General features: G+C 45.1%; 1 protein-coding gene across 2 annotated transcripts in view; it reads right to left on the minus strand.

Annotated features, from left to right (window-relative positions):
- Positions 1-18,198, minus strand: part of CkIIalpha (casein kinase II subunit alpha) — a 133,756-nt gene that overhangs the window by 49,420 nt on the left and 66,138 nt on the right. For both annotated transcript variants that reach the window (XM_070525653.1, XM_070525650.1), the window contains exons 4-6: positions 2,865-3,037; positions 1,610-1,721; positions 460-561 (exon numbers count right to left, since the gene is read on the minus strand). In XM_070525653.1, coding sequence (XP_070381754.1) covers positions 460-561; positions 1,610-1,721; positions 2,865-3,037 — 387 coding nt within the window. The remainder of the gene's footprint in view (positions 1-459; positions 562-1,609; positions 1,722-2,864; positions 3,038-18,198) is intronic.

Genomic DNA, 18,198 nt, shown 5'->3' on the forward strand with positions numbered 1-18,198 from the left:
AGCCCGCCGCATATCAAGCACCCAGGTCGCTTTGGGGGCGACTGCGTGCTTCTTGCCGTGTGGTGATACCCAGCCCTGTGGGGAGGGCACCGCTGAGTGCACACATTGTGCAATAGCTCAGTGGCTAGCTGTTCTGTGCCCGACGCAGCAGTGGCACTAGTGCAAACCCATGGTGGCAGTGAGCAACATCTTACTTAATGTGGCGAGCATGAAGGTGAGCGAGAGGTGGCATGAAGAGGGCCTAACATCACAATGGAGTCAGGCCTTTATAATTTTGCATGAAACTTTTGTGACAAAAATGGAAGAACATATCTTTTAAAAATGATTTATGTACGAGTAGCCCCCATTATCCAAAATGAATCATGCGCTGCCCTTACTATAATTGTGCGACAGCCCATTTCTGACAAGCCAATGGTTGCGCATTTTAGCAGAACAAAGAAATACTGCATGTGAACTCACAACAAGGTCTTTGACGACTGCTTGCAATGTGACAATGTTTGGCCCTCCACGAAGGTTTTCCAAAATCTTGATCTCTCGCTTTATCTTTTTCTTCTTCACAGGCTGCAAGTGAAAAATATATAGACAAACAGATGGAGACAGGGAAATAGTATCTTCTAAGCATACAAATGATGGATAGCAACCACAAGTCAGTATTGTAACTAACAAATGCTTGAAAAGAATTATGTGAACACTTACTAAGCTTAAAAATGTGCATCAAGAGGCCTACACAGCGATACAAAAATAACTGCAACAAAGTACAGTAACAGCCCTTATTTGTTGTATTCAGCACATACCCCACCAAATCTTCATATAACCCTCTTTCTTTAAGCACTTGGCTTGCCACTGGAAAAACGAATTCTGGGACACTGGGCTCCATGGTAATGAGACAGCCGATGCTGAAGCAAGGCACGCCCTTCAGCAATGGCCTGCGAACTGTTGTGCCGTTCTCTAGACAGGACATCGTGTGCCTCCTGTAGGAATTAACGAGGAGTGCGACAAGAAGATACTGCGCCTAGCCAGACGCTTGCCACGTCCGCTCCAAAAGGCCGAATCCCACTACTACGCATTTTTCTGTTATGCGTGAAATTCCATACCCACATGACCGCCTGATACACAGACTATGTTTAGGCGTCACTTTCACGCACGGTACTTGCAGATCATTGGACTGGCGGACTCCCCAGACTATTCAGCGTGTGGCGTTCAGACTACAGACCATGTGCTCGTTGTGTGCCCTGTGTATGTACACGAAAGACTGACACTGGCAGCTACCTTGAGACATTTAGACAGACCGCTATCAGAAGACCTCCTGCTAGGCACATGGCTGGAGAGTTGGCAGACGATAGATGCAATGCGTGCTTTTTCATGTTAGACAACATGGACGTGGACTCGCGCTTGTGATGGTAGCACTTATACAACGTGCTCTTTCATCTCATTTCTCCCATCATCATCCTGCATTGTGACTCTTGTATTCTTCCCCTTCCCTTGCGCAGAGTAGCAGGCCAGATACTCTTAAATTACATGTGACAGGAAAATTGAATTTGTAGCCAAAGTAATTAGCGATCTTTCACTCTGTAGTTGGTTCACAGGCAACACAAAGAAAATGACTTACCTTTAATATTTTAACTACACACTTCTCGTTGTTAGTGATGTTAATAGCCTCAAACACCTCGCTGTACTTCCCACGACCAAGCTTGCGGACAAGCTGGTAGTCATCTTGAACTCTGAAAGCAAATGTATCAAATTAAGTAAACATCAGCCTAACATACAGCTACTTGCAGGTGCTTCCATGATACAGCTCACACAAGTGTTATGCAGATACTAAAGAACTGCCACAAAGCCCACTGTTGCCAACTTGTAGTCCTATCAGTGCTATGACATTAGAGAAGTCGTTTTGCTGAAATTACTGAGCATCACAATGACTGTGAAATGTGCATTGTGTACAATTTGCTATTGTCCCGTGGCAGTATACAGGACCAACATACTCGTTCCCACAAACGTGAAAAATTAAACTTTTCTGCGTATAAAGTGAACCTAGGTTCCATACACAAAGCACTACCAGTATGTAGCATATTGACAGCAGGAGAATTTAGTAGTTATGGTATATCTAAGGGCAACTGCAACGAAATTAAACTTTACCTAAATTGGTCATAAATTAGTAATACTATACACTATCGATGCAACATTGGCAAACGTGCAGAGTTCGTAACCAATTTTTTTTTACTGACAACCTTTAAACAGCTTAATAGCAGACTACGCAGGCAACAGGTGGTTAGCGCATATGATATGGATCCCAGAACATGGCCTTCCAGGTCCCTTGCAGAGAAAATAACGGATATTCTTTTACAAAGATAAACAGGAAAAAAGTTCACTGGCTTTCTACTCTACATACACACCTAATATCATGGACTATACAGCCTCGGAACATTTTCAGGCAAGCTCCAACTTATTTGCAGCCCCGCCAAGGGGCCCATGACCTACTGCACAATGGTGACCAATATTTCAGGTGCAGAACATTCGATGGCTTACTGAATCTTTCAGACAATTTGCACAAGTCACGTTGGGAACATTGTTGCCGCAAACAGTTTCTGCCATTCACATTTTTTCCAGCTTTTTACAACCGCCATTTGGCTGCTGAGGTTGACTAAAACCACAACTAAAACTCAAACTTTAGATGTCTGGCTCATGTTCTGCAGTGGCAAAAGTCTGATTTTGCATGGTATGGTCATGCTGAAAATGAAGGGCACAGAATCCAAATTTGAGTGATGATAACTATTGCCACTAGTGATTTGTGGTTGAGAACTTTCACGAGAGCAAGCAAGGAGTTTGCCACACTGCACAAAGATGACAAGAAAATTTTCAATTACCCCCATTCGACAACGTGTGACTCATAGTCCCAATAGTCCCTTGGTCTGTGGGAATTAACATCTGTATAGACACGTGACCTGCTGGGCAAAGGCATCTGGTGGCCCCTGCTGCTTCCAAACTGCTTCCCTGGTTGCCCTGACCTCTCGGAAAAGCCGCCTTTGCCGCCCCAAACCTGCGCAAAAAGTATCAACAAAAGCCATTAGGGCTCAAATGCATTTCTTGGACATCATTTTTCAGGAACAGTATATCTGAGCTGCCAAAAATTTTACATTAAAAAAAAACAAACACATTCATGCTTAACTTAAGATAAACAGTACAGACTAATAATTAAAACTGACAAACACAAACACATACATGCCTGCCTGTGTAATATTCGTAAATTGAGAGTTTGAGCTTCTCCGGTACACCGGTTTACGCAGGCACACTGGGCATTTTGCTGGCACAGGTGTAAACGTGAGTGGCCGGAGTGATGCAGCCACCTGTTGGTGCAGAGCTCAAGCAGACAAACACAGGGCTAATATTGCAGTAACCAAGTGTACTCTTATTCACTGCTGGTCTAAACTTTCACAGACGTCATTGTGCCACTATTTGCCACTGCTAAAAACTTACATCAGCAACGAAGTAAAATAAACTTGGTTGATGCTCTGCCCCAAGAGGTGACAGCACCTGTTAAGCCGCCCACCCGGTAATACGCCCAGTTTGCCTGCATTTACCAGAACGCCGAACAAGCTAAAACTCTCTAACATCTTTAAGAGATGACCTCACATGACCTCAGGAGGTACACAAAAGGATATTATGTGCTTTGCCTCGAGTGTGCCTTTTGTGGCACAGACATGCATTCTATAAACACCGATTAACCTTTATATGCAGCAAACAAGCCACAACAAACTGACAGCACAAACTGACAAGTGCACATTGCTTGAGATAACTTGCACAGCGACATTTCTTGTCGATATCGCCTTTTATAGGAACTTATGTAAATAAACCTGCTCAAAGCAAATATTCCTCTGCTGTCTTTTGTTCATCAGAAGATTTCCGAGAGTATCTACGGTGACAAGTGAAACTGTTTTGCGATCCGAATTTTTCAAATAATTTGATGAATTTCTTAAATCGTAGAACAAGCTTAAACTTGTAAAATGTACAAACAAATTTTGGAAAACTGGTAAGTATGGAATTAATTTACTACAACCTCTGCTATGAGTTACCAGAGCTGTCACTAAAAGACAGCATTATGGCAGTTCCAGCCCCCCCCCCCCCCCCCCCCCCGAAGCTTTAGGCATAATTTTCACATTTCATGGCCACGGAAAATGGAAAAGGCTGCAGCAGAAATTGCTGAAGTAATACTACATAAAAACATGAGTAAAAGAAAAGGCAAAACAAGAGGGGTATTCATGTGACAATTTAAGGTGAGACCCTGCTCTTTGGAGCCAAAAATTGGCCCAACTATCTTTTGCATCCCTTTGATCCCAATTGGAGTAGATAATTTAATCTTGCTTGATTGGGCCCCTGTATCATCCTTGATTGATTTGGCCTCTGCCACAACCACTCTGAACATACATGCTGAGAAAGTTTTTTTTTTCATTTCCTCAAAACAGCATTTTTGATGGTGTCGCAGTTCGGGAGCAATGATCTCTCGAGTTCTACTTATTCTATCACAACATTTATTTATCTTTTTGTCAGAAAGGTAGACAAATTAGAGGGCAATGGGCCTATACTATAAATGAATAATATTACAGAAATTTCTCAAAAGTAATAAGACGTAGATGTCCTGGGCGCCAGTAAGGTGTAAAAGTTTGCCATGCTCTCACTGATATAAAGTTAGAACACTATTTTTGCTGGTTTGCACTCTTTGTCAGCTACAAATCATTTTTGTATGTCAATATATATATATTAGTTTGGCAAATAACGCAATTCAAACAAGCCGTGCAAAAGCGGATTTAAAAAATTTCTAATATAGTTCTCTGCAAGAAAACAGTGCAGATATTAAATTAGTACACTGAAATACATAAATTCAGCAAGTTTCATCAAAATCTACCCACAAAAGAAAAATAATTTTTGAAGTACAGGGTCCGCCTCTACATTTATCAGCAACAATAAAAGCGTATCACAGACATATTTTTAAACAATACATTCATTAGACCTTGGATATGCATCAACAGTAAGGATAAAAGCAACAGAACAAGAACATGACAAAAATAAAGATCAAGCACATTTTCTCACTTTTCAGTGAAAGAAGAGATGCTGGAGACCTGTTGATGGGAAACTGTGCACAAATGTATATTTAAATTTAATGACAAACAACAACCCATAAAAGGAGCTAGTCACAGTATTGGAAGCCTGTCAGCCTGTTATAATGAGCCGAAAGCTCTGAAGCATACAGAAAAAAATGACTGAATTTCTTTTTCTGGAACGAGAGCTGCATCAGCATGTGAAACAAAGAATGCACCACATCTCCAAGCAATTACAATATGCTACACCTCAGCCTGAGCAACTGTTATCACAATGTATGATACTTTGATCAATGTATGATACGCCGATCAGCAGTGACAGCTGATCGGCGCAACGCTAAAAACTTGATCCCTGTACTGCCGATATAACGAATCTTGCTGACCACCAGAAGCCTTGGTCCACTTGCGTCACTTCCTTGACGGTTCTTCCGCTGGGGACGTCATCAGGACAAGCGGTACAAAAGCCGGCTGCCTTCGCTGGACCGACACTTGGCAGCAGTGACAGCTGATCGGCGCAACGCTAAAAACTTGATCCCTGTACTGCAGGTTGGTGTCCAAATTACATGCTTTGTAACTAGATGTTTATGCTGTCGCTGCTGCCTTTCTGTATTGCTGTGTATCTATTGTATATTTATTATACCTTCTGTCCACTGGTACTGTTCCTTTGTGAAAACATGACCAAATCTACAGCTGAAAGAGAAAGCCGATGCGAAATCCGAGAACTTCGTGCTGAAATGAAGTCTCTCGTGGACAGTGTTAAATTTATGAGCAATCAATTTGAGGACATGAAAAAGAAGCTTAGAGAAGCCACAGAAGATAGGGAAGCCTTGAGAAAGGCGAATGAAAAGTTATGTGCTAGGTGCATGGAAAATGAAAACGTTATTCAACAACTTCAGAAGAGGGTTGTTCAATCGGAGCAATACTCGCACAGGTCCAATATAGAAATTAAGGGACTTGTGCAACAGGACAATGAACGCATTACTGAACTTGTTGGGAAAATTGGTGATGCGCTAGCTGAGCCCATAATTCTTCTGAGATTGAAGTCTGTCACCGTGTGCCCACCCGAGCAGCTGGAAAATATAATATAGTTGTCCAGTTTAAGAGCAAACAGAAGAGGGACAGTGTTCTTGAAAAAGCACGGAAGGCTAGGTTGCGAAACAATCAGGTTGGAATTCCTGATGATACCAGAGTACTTATTAATGAGCACCTCTGTCCGACCTTGAAACGTCTTCTTTGGCTTGCATTAGCAAGAAAGCGCGAATGTCAGGGGCGCTTTGTCTGGACGCGAAATGGGAAAGTACTTGCACGCAAGACTGAAGCCAGTAGTGTTGTCCAAATTGCCTCAGAGACTGACCTTCAAAAGATCGCCTAAACTGCAGCGTCTAAAGAAGTTCAACTTTGCTCTCTTTTGACTACACGATGTATCGTGAGTATAGCTTTTAAAGCGAAATTGCTCTGCCCGCACACGCAAAAAACATTTCCGCGCTTCACGTGAATGCGCGTTCACTTGCCTATAAGCACGACATACTAACTATGTTTCTAGCCGAGTTTACTTTTCCATTTGGCATTATCATGTTCTCTGAAACGTGGTATCAGGAACACAGTGAAATGCTGATCATAGACGGTTACAGGCATTTCTTTATTAATCGCACCGATAAACGTGGGGGCGGTGTAGCATTGCATGCCAAGCGTGGCATACAGTGTGATGTGCTTGAGGAATTCACCTGCGTCACACCACATTACGAAGTGCTAAGCGTTAAATCTGACAATGACCTGTTTGTTGTGATGTACCGACCACCTAATGGTGATATATCTAATTTCTTAGAATTTACTGAAAAGCTATTAGAGCATGCTACTTTTCACAATTACAAAATGCTTCTTGGTGGTGACTTCAACATTAACGTGCTTGATGAAAGCGCTCCAACTCGTGCAGTAACTAATGTAAGCAATTCTTCCGGTTTCTGCAGCGTTATTATGACACCTACTCGCGTGACACCATCTTGTCAATCAGGTCTCGACAATTTTATTGTTAATGCTGGTGCAGAGATTTACACAGCCGGGACTATCAGCTATGATATCAGTGATCATTGTCCGATATTCATAATATGCTCATTTTATATTCACGAAAGAACTTTGCCTGATACCACGTTCAGCTACAGATGCCTGTCAGGCGAAACTATGGAACACTTTCGCGCACTTGCTTTGCGCACAGACTGGTCTTCTCTTTATAACAATAAAGATGCTAGTCAAGCGTACGATGAATTTCTGTCCATATTCAGTCACCTATACAATTTGTCTTTCCCGCCTAAAACAGGAAAGGTAAAAAAACGCATTACAAAGCCGTGGGTGCAACCACAGCATGTTAGAATGATTATAAAAAAAAAGGATGTTCAATAAATTTCTGCGTACGCATCAGCAAAGTGATCTCGTTGCATTTAGGAAGTTAAGGAATACACTAAATAAAGAACTGCGAAAAGCTAAAGCACTATTACGAGAGCCTTTTTGCAGCCGTGCAGAGAAAAAATCCAGAAAAGACGGACAATTATCAATGATGCAATCAGACAGGGGAATGTGAATCGCAGTTTGCGTGAGATAATCGTGAATAACGAAAAGGTGTCGGGCATCCTCTTAACCGAACGTTTCAATGAACACTTTGTGAACATGACGGCATCGTCAAATAACACGGTCAGTGGTACTACTGTTAAGAGATGTACGCACAGCATTTTTCTCGAGCCGACTGACGATGCCGAAATTTGTCGTATATTTTTGGGCTTAAAAAACAGCAATGCTGTTGATGCAGATGGCATTCAAATCAGACCTATAAAATGTGTACTCGATGTCATCGCAGTTCATCTCGCATTTGTGTTTAACCTTGTTATGGAATCGGGACATTTTCCAACAAGTACGAAGAAAGCAAGGGTGTCAGTTATTTTCAAAGGTGGGAACCGAAATGACCTGGGGAATTATAGGCCTATTTCCATTTTATCCGCTTTTTCTAAGGGTTTAGAAAAACTGATTTCTGCTCGCATTAACAATTTCTTTGCGAAGAATGACATTCTTTCTGAATGTCAACACGGATTCCGCTCGGGCAGGTCAACTGAAACAGCTTTGTTACGCCAAAAAGAACTAATAATTAATAATATTGATGCAGGAAAACTAACGTTGGGTATGTTTATTGATTATAGCAAGGCATTTGATCGTTTAAGTCATCAAATTTTAATAAGTAAACTAGAAGGATATGGTATTCGTGGCGTGGCAAATCAGCTCTTTCAATCTTATCTGTCTGGGCGAACGCAGTGCATTGCTATTGAAAAATACTGCTCTTCATATAGGGAAATTAAATCAGGTGTGCCCCAGGGTAGCGTTTTAGGCCCCCCTTTTTTAATATCTATGTAAACGATATTGCTGAAATAGTAAGTCACACATCCATTGTACTATACGCTGACGACACGAGCCTGTTTGTCTCTGACAATGATCTTGATGATCTGTTACAAAGATCTCGCAGCATCCTTTCTAAATTGTCGAGTTGGTCTCGTGATAACACTCTAACAATTAATAGCTCCAAATCAAAGGCCATATTGTTCAAGGCAAGAGGCAGGCAGTCTTATTTAAATGAAGAATTATTGTTGGATGGTGCGCCCATTGAGATTGTAACCAAATACAAAGTATTGGGCGTTACGCTGTCAGAAGATATGAACTGGACATATCACACTGAACAAATTATGAAATCATTGTCATCTGCCGCAGGTGCATTGTGCCGTTGCCGTCATTTTTTTCCAGAGAAAGTAAAGTTGTACATATATTATGCCTTGCTTCAATCGCATCTAAATTATTGTGCACTTGTATGGGCTACCACCACGAAACGTAATCTTCATGCACTTCTTCAACTTCAAAAACGAGCACTTCGAAATGTAGCGAATGTACCTTATTTCCATTCTACTGCACAACTTTTTGAAAGTTATAACATAATACAAGTAACTAAGATTTACGAATACAGGCTACTGTATTCTTTTTGCTTCGGCTCCGAAACGTTTCAAATATTTTTAAAAAATACGTCACGACTTGAATATGACAGAAGTGATGCGCGTACCCGCAGCAAAGACAGGTGGTTAGTACCGTAGAGGCGTACAAATTACCTCATGCAGTCGCTAAGACACACGCTACCTTCACTGTTAAATAAATTTGGGAAAGAGATTGTTATGACAAATACCTTGACTCGAAAACAGCTTAGAGCATATTTTTGTAAAGAAATTTCTGAAATGTGATCTTTGTAATTATTGTAAATGTAACCCATTGTATTTGTATACAATACATTGTATTGTATTTGTATATTGTATTTGTATTTGTACTGCTGCCATGTGAGGGCCTTCAGGCACATTCAAGCTGTATGCTGCAGCTTTTCGCCTGGAGGACCCCCAACAAGTTTGTTGGAAATAAACATTTGATGATTTGATATATTAAGAGGAAGCTTTGGCTCAGGTGCTCCCATCTAAATTCATGTAAAAGGTGAATACGTTTTCCTCGGCAACCACTCTACCAAACTTGACAAAGTTTGTTGCATTTAAAAGAAGCATTTTAAATCTAATGACTGTTCGTTTTGAATTTTTTATTTACATTGTCAATTCTTACTAAAAAATGGCAAAAATCGCAAATTGTCAGAAAACAGAACTTAAGTTTACAACTCCAACTCAAAAATGAAAAATTATGCCACAGTTCTGTGAATTGCATCTAATAGTACATCTCAAGCAGGCAAAATTGATGTTACACATGAATCTAAAAAAATTTAGTAGCATGGAAATGCAGCTTTTGCAGAACCCTTGTACAGAACATAAAAAATCAAGCAGTATATAAATTGGCATACTGAATTTGTCCACTTTGAATGATCTAATTAATGGATGCCATTTACAGAATCGTAGCATCTGTTTTTGATGTAAAGGTATTAATTTGTAACCTTTGTGTTTCTTTTTTTTTACTTTCGAATGTTTTAAGATCCTTTCAGCAAAATTCAGGCCCAAAATCAAGAATACGCTTCCAACCTTCACCAGAATTTGCCTTTATCTCAAATGCAACAAATGTCATTAAAATCGGTCCAGAGGTTATCTCAGAAAAGCGTTTTTGCATTTGACATGTATTTGAATAGGCTGCATTGGAGTTGGGCCTAAGCTAAAGCTTCCTCTTAAGGTGAAAGCCTTCAGGGGGGTCGCGGCTGTAGCATCGCAAAAAATTGCCAAAAAGATTTTTTGAAAATCACATTTTCAGTTTCTATAACCGCTTTTCTATCTGATACCCAAACATCATCACTGTAAACCACTTAGAAGTGCTCTAAAAATTTCGTTTTATCAGCCAAGGTTGCGAAAAATCTCGCGGAAATCAAGAAAGAACAGCTTTTTTTAAGCCGAATTATCTCCGGAACGGCGCGACCGAGCGCCGCCATCTTGGTCTCGTTGGAAAGTGCATTTCTCCATCTGCAAATCTGCCGCTTCAGCGATCTCCTCGCGCACAAAAAGCAAATGATTGAAGGTCGTGCCAGAGTCTGCGAGTGGCCGCGCCCGCCACGTGACTCCAGCAAGGTTCGCCATTGGTCCGGCGCTCGCGTCGTCTGCTCGGCTCTTTGCACGTCGCGAGTCTGGACGTCTCCATTCGCCGTAATCTCGACGTGTCAAAACTGACGCTACGCGGACATCGCAGTAGCGTGGCCGATCCCTACGCTTGTGGACGTTTCAGACTCGCGGCTAAGCATTCTGAGCATTGGCGACGCGGACTTCGCCACCAAGATTCACGCGCGGAATCCTCGGACATGCGGCTATGCCTTTCAGCACTCGTTGTTTCGGAATTCGTGACGAAGCACATCGCGCACGCAATCCTCGCACACGCGGCTAAGCATTTCGCGAATAAGGAGTCTCCGACTCTGTGATCATGCACGTCGCGCGGACTTCTCGGACCCTCACCTAAGCATTTCGTGCATCGGCGCCTACGACTGCGCGAATAAGCGCATCGAGTGTCGACTGCTCGAGCCGGGACTAGGCATTTCGCGCGTCGGCCACACGGACTGCGCGAATAAACGCATCGAGGGTCGACTGCTCGAGCCCGGACTAGGCATTTCGCGCGTCGGCCACACGGACTGCGCGAATAAACGCATCGAGGGTCGACTGCTCGAGCCCGGACTAGGCATTTCGCGCGTCGGCCACACGGACTGCGCGAATAAACGCATCGAGGGTCGACTCCTCGAGCCCGCGACTAGGCATTTCGCGCGTCGGCCACACGGACTGCGCGAATAAACGCATCGAGGGTCGACTGCTCGAGCCCGGACTAGGCATTTCGCGCGTCGGCCACACGGACTGCGCGAATAAACGCATCGAGGGTCGACTGCTCGAGCCCGGACTAGGCATTTCGCGCGTCGGCCACACGGACTGCGCGAATAAACGCATCGAGGGTCGACTGCTCGAGCCCGGACTAGGCATTTCGCGCGTCGGCCACACGGACTGCGCGAATAAACGCATCGAGGGTCGACTCCTCGAGCCCGCGACTAGGCATTTCGCGCGTCGGCCACACGGACTGCGCGAATAAACGCATCGAGGGTCGACTCCTCGAGCCCGCGACTAGGCATTTCGCGCGTCGGCCACACGGACTGCGCGAATAAACGCATCGAGGGTCGACTCCTCGAGCCCGCGACTAGGCATTTCGCGCGTCGGCCACACGGACTGCGCGAATAAACGCATCGAGGGTCGACTGCTCGAGCCCGGACTAGGCATTTCGCGCGTCGGCCACACGGACTGCGCGAATAAACGCATCGAGGGTCGACTGCTCGAGCCCGGACTAGGCATTTCGCGCGTCGGCCACACGGACTGCGCGAATAAACGCATCGAGGGTCGACTGCTCGAGCCCGGACTAGGCATTTCGCGCGTCGGCCACACGGACTGCGCGAATAAACGCATCGAGGGTCGACTGCTCGAGCCCGGACTAGGCATTTCGCGCGTCGGCCACACGGACTGCGCGAATAAACGCATCGAGGGTCGACTGCTCGAGCCCGGACTAGGCATTTCGCGCGTCGGCCACACGGACTGCGCGAATAAACGCATCGAGGGTCGACTCCTCGAGCCCGCGACTAGGCATTTCGCGCGTCGGCCACACGGACTGCGCGAATAAACGCATCGAGGGTCGACTCCTCGAGCCCGCGACTAGGCATTTCGCGCGTCGGCCACACGGACTGCGCGAATAAACGCATCGAGGGTCGACTCCTCGAGCCCGCGACTAGGCATTTCGCGCGTCGGCCACACGGACTGCGCGAATAAACGCATCGAGGGTCGACTGCTCGAGCCCGGACTAGGCATTTCGCGCGTCGGCCACACGGACTGCGCGAATAAACGCATCGAGGGTCGACTGCTCGAGCCCGGACTAGGCATTTCGCGCGTCGGCCACACGGACTGCGCGAATAAACGCATCGAGGGTCGACTCCTCGAGCCCGCGACTAGGCATTTCGCGCGTCGGCCACACGGACTGCGCGAATAAACGCATCGAGGGTCGACTGCTCGAGCCCGGACTAGGCATTTCGCGCGTCGGCCACACGGACTGCGCGAATAAACGCATCGAGGGTCGACTGCTCGAGCCCGGACTAGGCATTTCGCGCGTCGGCCACACGGACTGCGCGAATAAACGCATCGAGGGTCGACTGCTCGAGCCCGGACTAGGCATTTCGCGCGTCGGCCACACGGACTGCGCGAATAAACGCATCGAGGGTCGACTCCTCGAGCCCGCGACTAGGCATTTCGCGCGTCGGCCACACGGACTGCGCGAATAAACGCATCGAGGGTCGACTCCTCGAGCCCGCGACTAGGCATTTCGCGCGTCGGCACCTCGGACTGCGCGGCTAGGTACTTCGAGCGTCGGCACTTCAGACCCGCAACCAAGCATATTGCGCTTTTACTCTATTATCATATTGTCACGATAGCTCGTAACATTATCTATTATACCACCCTTTCATAATGAGAACCTCATCATGAGCTGTTCACTAGGCCCCTTGGGCTGGCACAGACACCTGGCTGCGGAAGTGATTGAGGCATCATACAAAAGTACAATTCTGGAAAGCACCTAGCAGCTGCATATCTATCACTGGCTCTCTGATCCTAAGTTCTACAGCCATTGTCAAGTAAAGATGACTTGGGAGGCTGCCTGACACTTAGAGCCTTCATTCAGTAACATGGTCAATTCTACCACAAAAAAAGCCTCCCTGATTGTACTGGAGATTGCTATTAAAATCGGGCAGCCTGCGGGTACAGGCTGCCTGAATGTACACTGGAACTATTCAAGCCCACACAGAGTTCTGCACGTCACTTGGTTTGAAACCTAGGCACCATGCTCTTTGTAGAGCAGCAGCAGCAAAGAATTCCCTATACAAAGGAGGGGGGGGGGGGGGGGTAAGCACCCCAGACCAGAGGCCATACGTACTAGAAGCCCCACATCACAAAACACGCCAGACTACACATTTGATGCCTTTTAGAGAACTGAAGAGACGGTGAAACTTTTGAGAGCCGTTTTCTCAGAACTGTTTTTCTGCCTTTCTGCTGTTTCTGGAGCTGATTTCTTTGATACCGTTTAACATATTTTGACTCCGTTTTATTTTTTTGTCACGTTCCTTGGGCTGCAGTGCAGGTCGTGACATTCTCGCTTTCTTATCTTGACCCTTTGTAAATTTATGATATGGCTACTCGTCTACCCCGAAAGTGCGCTTGATGCGAAGGTAACATAAAATATGGCACTCCAAAAAATGTGTGTTGCGAAAGAAAAAATGCAAGAATGTCACGACCTTCAGCATGCATTTAGCTATGCAGTCAATACTTAACAAGCCTTCTATCACATATTTTAAGTTCCCCAGGCTCTCCAGAAAGTAAGGGGGAGAAAACTTCTGCTCAATAAAATTGAATAAAATGTTCTCAAGATATCGCTCTGAAACTTTTATGGAAGCATCAGGGAGACATTCTAAACATTTTTGCCAATTTTCATCAAAATCCGTGAAGAAATAAGGAAGTTGATTTTCAAAGCCACGTTCCTCCTTAAGTGGCTCGTTGCAATGAATCATACCCGAAAAAAGGGGCGTCTAGTCAAGTGGTTAAAAAAAAAAGTGGCGAAGCATCAATTGCGATAACAGATTAGTACACAGCTATGTGAAGTAAGGATAGTACTTTTATCAGCCGTATCAACTTGGAAACATTCATGAACTGAATTAATAAGCCTAATGTCAGTGCACACAAAACCTTCAATGAGTGCGGACACTCGCTGTAAGATCACTGGTGTAAGCAAGTGCAGCAGCAGCAGCAGCAGTGGGCGAAGTGACAAGCCACCCCCACCCTCCCATGCTGCATCCTCGCTTTCCTTTATATATGGCGCGCGAGAGTGTGCCACGATCGTCAGTTCCACTTGCGCCCGGCAGCGAAATGCGCAGTTGCTGCCGGAGCACAATGCCACTGCCGCACCCCCTCCCATCTCATCCCCCCATGGCCTTTCGCGCTACGGAAGACGGCGCGTTTGCGCTCCGCTTTCTTCCTTCGCGCGCGCCAGATTGAGCCGCGATCGTCAGCTTCCCTCGCGTGTTTTCACTCGAACATACAGCATATGACGCGCAGCGACGGGGTTATCGCCCTTGGACATTGTGCGGAACATCATGGCCATGGCAAAAATGTACCTGGAGCGTCCATGTAATTGCTATCGCAATAATAATTGGAAAATAAACGTGGATGAAGAAACAACTGGCTGCAGGAGGGATACGAACTCACGTTTTCACATTACGCGAGCGATGTTCTTTTAAATTGAGCTACTGAGGCACCGTGTTCCCACACTTTCTGGGGTATTTACGCCTGTCTACTAGTACTAACCCTAGGAGTGTTAGCCAGCGCCACCACTCACAGCCATGGCAGTGGATGTAGAACATCCTACCCACCGCAGGCGTCACGTAGTACGTGTACATTTTCGGTGAAGGCACCTGGTCAATAAACCCACACATGCTACCTGAAGGTGTCAAAGCTGTTAGATTCGAGGCCCTTGCTATGAAAGATCGAGAAGAACCCCGCCTCCCTCCAAGGCCTCTCGCGAGAAGGAAGACGGCACGTATGCTCTCCGCTTTCTTCCTTCGAATGCGCCAGATTGAGCCATGATTGTCGGCTTCCTTAGCATGCTTTCAGTCGCACATACAGCATACGACATGCAGCGATGGTGTTATCGCCCTTAGACTTTATACGGAACATCATGGCGATGACAAAAATGCACTTGGAGTGTCCATATAATTAAAAGATGCAATGGCTGAATATGAAAGAAACGGGGAAAAATAAAGGAAGAACAAAACAAGGAACGAAATTAAGAAGGAACAAAAAACAAAGAAAGAGAGTGAAAGAAAGGAAAAATACGGAAAGAAAGAATGAAGTAACCTTTCGATAGTGCATTAGGCACGTGTAAAAAAATAGACCTACAGCGCAATACGTTTACTTCACACTGCAGCTCCTTATGTCTTGCAAGAAGTCTGACCCCACCGATCAGATAACTCAATGCATTACCACAAGTGCAGCAGGCTTTCGGCTTCACGTGTTACAGGAGTGTAACATGATTTTTTACAGCAATGCCGTTAAGGGTTACTTTCCCCGCTATCATGTTTGCATGCAGAAAAAAAAACAAAGATAGTGCAATGAAGATCGTACGATACCGGGCCAACCCGCGGCGGAGATAAAGCAGGCGTTAAACACTGCCCATACATGAGCCAATCCCAAAGATAGTGCAATACCAGGCCAACCCACGGCGGAGGTGAAGCAGGCATTAAGCACTCCCCATACGTGGACCGATCCCGAAGATAGTGCAATAACGGGCCGATTCTCGGCAGAGTAGAAGCAGGCGTTAAACACTGCCCATACATGAGCCAATCCCCAGTGCAATGCCAGGCCAACCCACGGCGGAGGTGAAGCAGGCATTAAGCACTCCCCATACGTGGACCGATCCCGAAGATAGTGCAATAACGGGCCGATTCTCGGCAGAGTAGAAGCAGGCGTTAAGCATTCCCCATACGTGGGCCAATCCCGAAGATGGTGAAATGCCGAGCCGATCCGCGGCGGAGGTGCAGTTCGCCATTACGGGGCCCACATACACAGCTTCGCTCGTCATCCTTCTTCGCAGAGTGGATGGGCACCAAGTTTATTATTTTTTTTTTGCAGGACTTGGGTTGGAATGACTTATGACTTGGACTGAATAAAGGCAGCTGGTAGATGCTGGTGGAGCTTAGTTAACACTTCCAGTGTCAGGTTTTTTTCAGAGATGGTGCACCCCAAGCGTCACCTGTCTTTCTCATACATAAAACGAACACAAGTTTAATTTTGGCTGGCCTTACAAAATTAAAAATGACAATGGCAAATGCTCTCATGGTGTGGTCCTCACATTCCTATCTGACAAGGAATGCTGAAAATAGCATGGTAGGACAGAAGCATGGAAACGTTTTGTGCTCTGTGCAGCCCTAACAATCACTCAATAACATTTCTGAAATGCTCTGATGTCACACATGGATACTTTGAAATGGCGTTTCATACCAAATATATGGTTTGAAATTCAAGGGTAATTCAAGAATTTTAAGAACACTAACAAAGGCATCAATAAAGGAACACAAGATGGACTTTATTGTTGCACTTCATTGGCAAATAACTGAAATACAAATTTCTGAAAGATGCTCTGCTCTATTATCTGCATCTTCTCCCCAAGTAACTACCTCTGCTTTCCTTTCTTAACAGCCAGCCTTTTAACTAAAGTTGCTTTCACCTTCCCCACTCTTGGGAAATTGCCAACTTCTGCGAGACAGTCCACAAGTGCACAGAAATCGGCAGGAACTGACAAGACACTACAGTGTAAGAGCCACACAGACACCTAGGATAGACCTCTGGTTTTTTTTTTTAACTCTTTCGGGACCGGGGAAAAAACAGGCAATTCTGATGGGTGTCAAAAATTATTTTTTATTACGAATAGTCATTACGCTATATTGCTGCAATGTTTATCAAAATGTAGCTAATTAGATGGTCTTTCATGCATAAAGAAAGGTTAGACTTAAAAGTGATATATAATATTTTTTAAAAAATCTCAAATTCAAGATTTGCTGAAAGAACATAAAAAAGTTGGAAAAGTCATGGATATACAAGTGGAAAAACATAATAAAAAAATTCAAGATATACAAAATGTGCTACAATGCCTCCTTTCTTGCTTGTGAAAATTTGGCACGCGTATCTACAACTGTCTTTTTTTGTGTGTGAAATCTAGCTTGCACCAGTGGTCAGCCACTCAGGTCCCACGGTTCTTGTGCCACTCGACGAAGCAGTTCCGGGCAGTCGTAAAACACAAGTGAACTTGGCATGTGCTGCAAAAGACATTAGTTTTGAGCTCGATTTTCTTCTGCTCATAGCACAGCTTGCAGTTTCTGCGTTTTGCCACTTTTTCCGGCTTGTGGAGTGCATGTTTTGCGACGGGTGGTGGAGGCGTCTGTGCTTGCTTGGCACCGTCAAGATTCAGAAGCTGCCGAATGAGCTCTTCTCTAAAAGCTAGGTGGTCAAACCCGGCAGTGCGTGCCAGCTCAGGAATCTCTGGGTGCAATGTGCGGTGAGCTTGGAAGAGTACAAAACTGTTCACACATGCAATATCGATGCAGTGGAAGAACAGTCTTCCACCACCGTACGCTTCTCATGAGAACATTATAATATCCAATCATTTGATCCGATTTATCTACGCCTAGCATGCCAGCATTATAATCATGGATCAGCAGAGGCTTTGTTATAGATATCTGAGTCCAGGAGTTTTGCCTTCTTTCCCTTCTTTTTGCGGTGACCGTGTCATTTGCAGTATGAACCGTGCTCATCATGTTGACAACACGCCGGTCTTTCCACTGAAGGTACAGGATGTTCTGATCGCGCAACCATCGAATGTCACCACGTCGAGCTTTTTTTTCCCACCGTGCATCCTTCAGTTCGGCAGGAAATCCTCGGCGATCCTTGCGTGTGGTTCCGCAAGCCAATGTTTTTCGGCTGAGAAGATGACTGAACAGGCTAGTAGAAGTGTAAAAATTGTCCATAAAGATCCTGTAGCCCTGATC

Source organism: Dermacentor albipictus, chromosome 1, assembly GCF_038994185.2.
Source record: "Dermacentor albipictus isolate Rhodes 1998 colony chromosome 1, USDA_Dalb.pri_finalv2, whole genome shotgun sequence".
NCBI classification, from domain to species: domain Eukaryota; kingdom Metazoa; phylum Arthropoda; class Arachnida; order Ixodida; family Ixodidae; genus Dermacentor; species Dermacentor albipictus.